Raw genomic sequence first — 5,000 nt, forward strand, 5'->3', positions numbered from 1 at the left:
TTTCTTTATTAATATATTTGTAATATATTTCTTATTTGTTGTTTTAATATAATTATTTATATCGAATATATAGTTCTCATATGTATAAGGATCTAACATGTTTAAGGGGTCCTTCATATTAGTATTATATATATTATTTGAGTCTTTCATATTTTCAATATTTTCAATATTTTCAATATTTTCCATATTTTCCATATGTTCCATATTTTTTGTGTCCCTTTTTAATATATCATCAGACAAATGAACATAAATATTTCTTCTCCATGTACGAGCTAATAATAAAAAGTTCTTTTTATTATTTTTCATCATATTTATATTTATCTTGTTCTTTACCTTTGTGTCATTTTTTTTTAAATTGATGACATTTAATTTTTGTAAACTTTTTTCTGTTAATTTTTTGGATTTAAAATTAATTCCAAACTTTTTACAAACACTTTTAAGAAAATTCATTTCACTAGTACATTCTTTTCTTGTGTTATGATGACAATATATAACAATCATTTTGTTTAAAATAGATAGAAAAAAAGAAACATTATTTTTATATCTATGTTCTTGAATGATATCTAGAATATCTTCATGTGTATATAAATATACACTATTTATTTTATTCATAAAATCAAAATAATTTGAATTTTTATATATAATACTTATTAATATTTTATAAATTACAAATATGAATGAATAAAAAAGACATAAAGAATCTACTCCTGAGCTTACACTAAAAATTATTTTTTTCTTATTTTTTAAAAAAGAAAATATATGTTTATTTTTTAATGTTAATAATAAGTACCCTTCGACAAGTTGTAAAACATCTTGATTCTTTTCAATACATTTAATGAAACCATTACAATTACTATTACAATTATTATGATTATGACTATGACTACAACTATGACTATTATTATTATTATTATTATATATGTTGTTACTTTTATTATCATACATATTAATATTATTATAATCCTCCAAACGTTTATTTATTTTTAATTCTTCCAAATCTCTTGTTGTTTCATCATATTCCATATTTATATAAGAACAAAACTTTTTTAAAAATAAATTAGTATTATTTTTTTTCTCCATTATATTACTAAATATATCTGCTTTTATTAAAACATTATTATCAATATATTTTTTGTTTAATTCTCTTATATTCTTCATCTTATTATTTATATTAATATCCTTTTCTATAAATTCTGATAAACCATTACTACACACAATATTTCTATCTAACGATTTTTTTCTAGTCATCCTTATAATTTTATTATCCTTACACTTATATATTCCTTCCTTACTTATATGTGGAATCAAAAATTGACATCTCTGCGACACATTTTTTTTTTTTATTATACATCTGATAAAACATAGATATGATAAAATATATAAAAATATGCATAATAGATACATTTATAACTCTCTATTATCATCTTATTCGTCACTAACAACAAAAAAAAAAAAAAATATATATATATATTATAAGTTATTATAGGTTAATGATGACCTTTCTAATTTATAAATAATTTTTTTTTTTTTTAAATATACAAATAAAATAAATAATTAAATAAATAAATAAATAAATAAATATATATATATATATATAATATTCATTGCTGATATTATTATTATATATTTATTTATATAAATATAAAATGAAAATTATCTTATATATATATATATATATATATATATTAGTACGTTGCTATTATTAGTGCCCTTGTAAAATTTTTATATTCCTTGGGTAATTATAATTATTATTATGGATGCATATATAAAATATATACATACATATACATATATATATATATATATATATATATATATATTCACTTGGTGATAATATAATATTATATAAAGATATATGCTGTAACGTTTAACAGTATACATATAATACACATTTATTTATTTATTTTTATTTTTTTTTATTTTATTTTATTTTTTTTTTTTTGTACTTTTTAATATTTGAATATATACATATATACCCAGATTAATAAACTGCAAAAATATTCTAAACGTCAATTATGAAACGTAAAAATATTATGTAAATATGTAAATATATATTTTTATATTTATTTATTTGTTTTATGATGGATAATGAAGAAAGTAAGGTAAAAGAAATTTATCATTCTCCTTTTGAAGGTCATAAAAATATCCCATTTTGTGACGAAAATTTTACTAACAATATTATACATTGTAATATGATTAAATGTATGAATAAAAAAGGTCAAGAGAAATTAAAAAAATTATTAAAAGTTAATAATAATTTAATATATGATAATATTCTACATCTGAATATATATGTTAAAAGTATTTGGTTATGTATGAATTTAAAATGTACATTCACTATTCATGATTTAATTTTAATTGCACGATCTTTTAAAAACACAGAAATATTATATGATAATAATTCTTTTAATACAAACCTAGAGGATTCATTATATAAAGAAGATAAAACTGGTAACTCTTTTTATATTTATTTTCATAATTATAAAATTAGAAAAAATGTAGTCAAAATTTTTTTTAAAAAACCTTATGTTGTTTGCTTTATTCATAAAAATGGATCAATACACCTACACGGGTCAGCCACACTACGGAAAATTTTATTAATTTTAATAAAAGTGGTGAAAAAATTAAAATATAAAACCTTTTGGACATATTTAAATCAACAAAAGGATGATAAGTTAAATTGTGATAGATATCAAGAGGATGATTGTATTTCCATTGAGAGTAAAGCGGGTTTTAGTTCTTCATGTAGTGATAACAATGATGATAAAATGTTTGCAAGTAATTATGAACAGGATGAAAAAAATTATGAACATAATAAAAAAAATTATGAACAGGACAAAAATTTTTGTGAACATAATAAAAAAAATTATGAACAGGGCCAAAATTTTTGTGAACATAATAAAAAAAATTATGAACAGGGCCAAACTTGTTGTGAACATAATAAAATAAATTATGAACAAATAGTTCATATTAATAAAAAGACAAACTTAAACAACCAAAATAAGGACGAAGTGGTATGTAGTGATAAATCAGACATAGATATAGATAAAAATATAGAAGACGCATTTGTTAATTATGAAAAATTTTTGGACGATTTTAGTGAAGATAATATTAGTGATGCATGTACAGAGAAACAACCAGAAGAGTTACATATCATGGAAGGATTAGAAAAAAGTGATGACCTTATGTCTGATAATAGTATAAATAATGTTGACGATATGAAAAGAAATATTTGTGTGACAAACAAAACGGACATTAATGATACTATTAATAGTTGTGAACATATGATTAAAAAATTAAATGAGAGGTTTGAACATTATGATTTTTATGGAAATGACGAATTATATGAAAAGGTTATATCAAAAGATAAGAACAAGGAAGAAAAATTAGTGAATGATAATTATTATGATGATATAAAAAGTGAATGTAATATTATAAAAAACGGTGAAGATTTTGATTTTAATATAAATAATTTAGATGATGATATGAATTTTTTAACATCTGATTTAAACTATAATGATTTAAATAAAAAGGAAAATATTATAAGTAATAATAAGCAAAATAATGTTTCCTCTAAATCGTTTGTTAAAATTAATGATAATGAATGTTCCGAAAAAAAAAAAATAACATCTTACAATAATAATAATAATGATGATATATTTGATAATTCTTTTTTTTATTTTGAAGATGAAAAAAAAGAATTATTAAGCAAAAAGGATATTTATAAAATTGATAAATATCAAAAATGGAAATATATTATAAGAGATGATATTATTTTCGATATGAATTCTTTAAACATTAAACAGTTTGTATGTGTATTTAAAATTCAACTAAAATATTTTGATATAGGAAGAATCTCTAAATATTCAGAATTTAAAAATATTTTAATTGAAATAAATAATATTATATATATAAGAATTGATCAAAATTTCTTAAGTAAATTAATGGAGCAAGAAACCATACATAAATGTGTTAAAACAGATACTATGAATAATGAAAAAAAAAATAAAAAAAGTACAATTAGGACCGTACTTTTATTCGCATCCGGTAATGTTATCATTTATGCTTGTAAGAGTAAGAGAGAAATATTATGTATAACTAGATTTATAATTAATGCCCTCAAAAGAAATAATAATATAATAATATAGCATAAACGAATTATTAATTATATTATATAATATAATTCCTTCTATTATCTCTAAATCTTTTTGTTTGTCTTTTTATTATTATATATATATATATAAGTCCATTTTTTTTATGTGTGAATATTATTTATTTTTTTTTTTCCTGACCCGAATAGCTATTTGATGTATTTTTTTTTTTTTTTTTTTCCTGACATGTTAGAATGAATATTTTTTATTCTGACCATGACAGGTAAAAAGTTATATGTAATATATAATATGTAACATGCTGAATTGAACTGGTAAGACTTAATATATTTTGATTTATTTTCAAATGGTTTATTCTAAAATGTGAGAATATATTTTTATAGAAGAAAATAGAAAAAACATAGTTTTTTTATTTATATGTAATCAAATTAAATATGAATTAAAAAAATAAATAAATAAATAAATATAGACATAAATACAATTATATATATATATATATATATATATATATATATTTGTTCATATAATACGTATAATTTATACACTTAAAAAACATAAAATAATGTAAAGATATTAAGATACATATTTGTGAAAGGTAAAATACAAAGGATGTGTTTGCATATCTTGGCTTTGATCATTTGGTTTTATTAAATTATAATCATATAAAGAATCATCATCATTTAGATGATCATAATTAATATTATGCTGATTATAATTGTTTATATTTGATGTGTTAATATTTGTTGATTTTTCATTAGCATAACTTTTTAATTTAAATTCGTTTATTTTTGATTTATAAGTTTTATAAGTTGGTAAGGATGAAATGAGTACACTCTTTGAAGTTGCATTAAATTTTATGAACGTATCTGGTGCATTAATAATTTGTAGTCT

The 5,000-nt window shown here is 19.1% G+C and overlaps 3 protein-coding genes across 3 annotated transcripts in view; 1 reads left to right on the forward strand and 2 right to left on the reverse strand.

Annotated features, from left to right (window-relative positions):
* PGSY75_0411200 (hypothetical protein) overlaps positions 1 to 1,404 on the reverse strand; it is a gene marked incomplete at both ends in the record, with an annotated part of 3,498 nt that extends 2,094 nt beyond the window's left edge. Inside the window, one exon of the mRNA XM_018784177.1 lies at positions 1 to 1,404. This exon is cut by the window's left edge and continues 2,094 nt beyond it. Within this exon, the coding sequence (XP_018643339.1) occupies positions 1 to 1,404 (1,404 nt within the window).
* A 674-nt stretch (positions 1,405 to 2,078) lies between these two features.
* Positions 2,079 to 4,148, forward strand: PGSY75_0411300 (hypothetical protein; the record flags this gene model as incomplete). The annotated part of the gene is made up of 1 exon (XM_018784178.1): positions 2,079 to 4,148. The coding sequence occupies one exon, from the start codon at positions 2,079 to 2,081 to the stop codon at positions 4,146 to 4,148; it is 2,070 nt and encodes a 689-aa protein (XP_018643340.1).
* A 534-nt stretch (positions 4,149 to 4,682) lies between these two features.
* PGSY75_0411400 (putative DEAD box ATP-dependent RNA helicase) overlaps positions 4,683 to 5,000 on the reverse strand; it is a gene marked incomplete at both ends in the record, with an annotated part of 3,888 nt that continues 3,570 nt past the window's right edge. The window contains one exon of the mRNA XM_018784179.1: positions 4,683 to 5,000. This exon is cut by the window's right edge and continues 3,570 nt beyond it. Coding sequence (XP_018643341.1) covers positions 4,683 to 5,000 — 318 coding nt within the window.

Source organism: Plasmodium gaboni, chromosome 4 (genome assembly GCF_001602025.1).
Source record: "Plasmodium gaboni strain SY75 chromosome 4, whole genome shotgun sequence".
Taxonomy (NCBI): Eukaryota; Apicomplexa; class Aconoidasida; order Haemosporida; family Plasmodiidae; genus Plasmodium; species Plasmodium gaboni.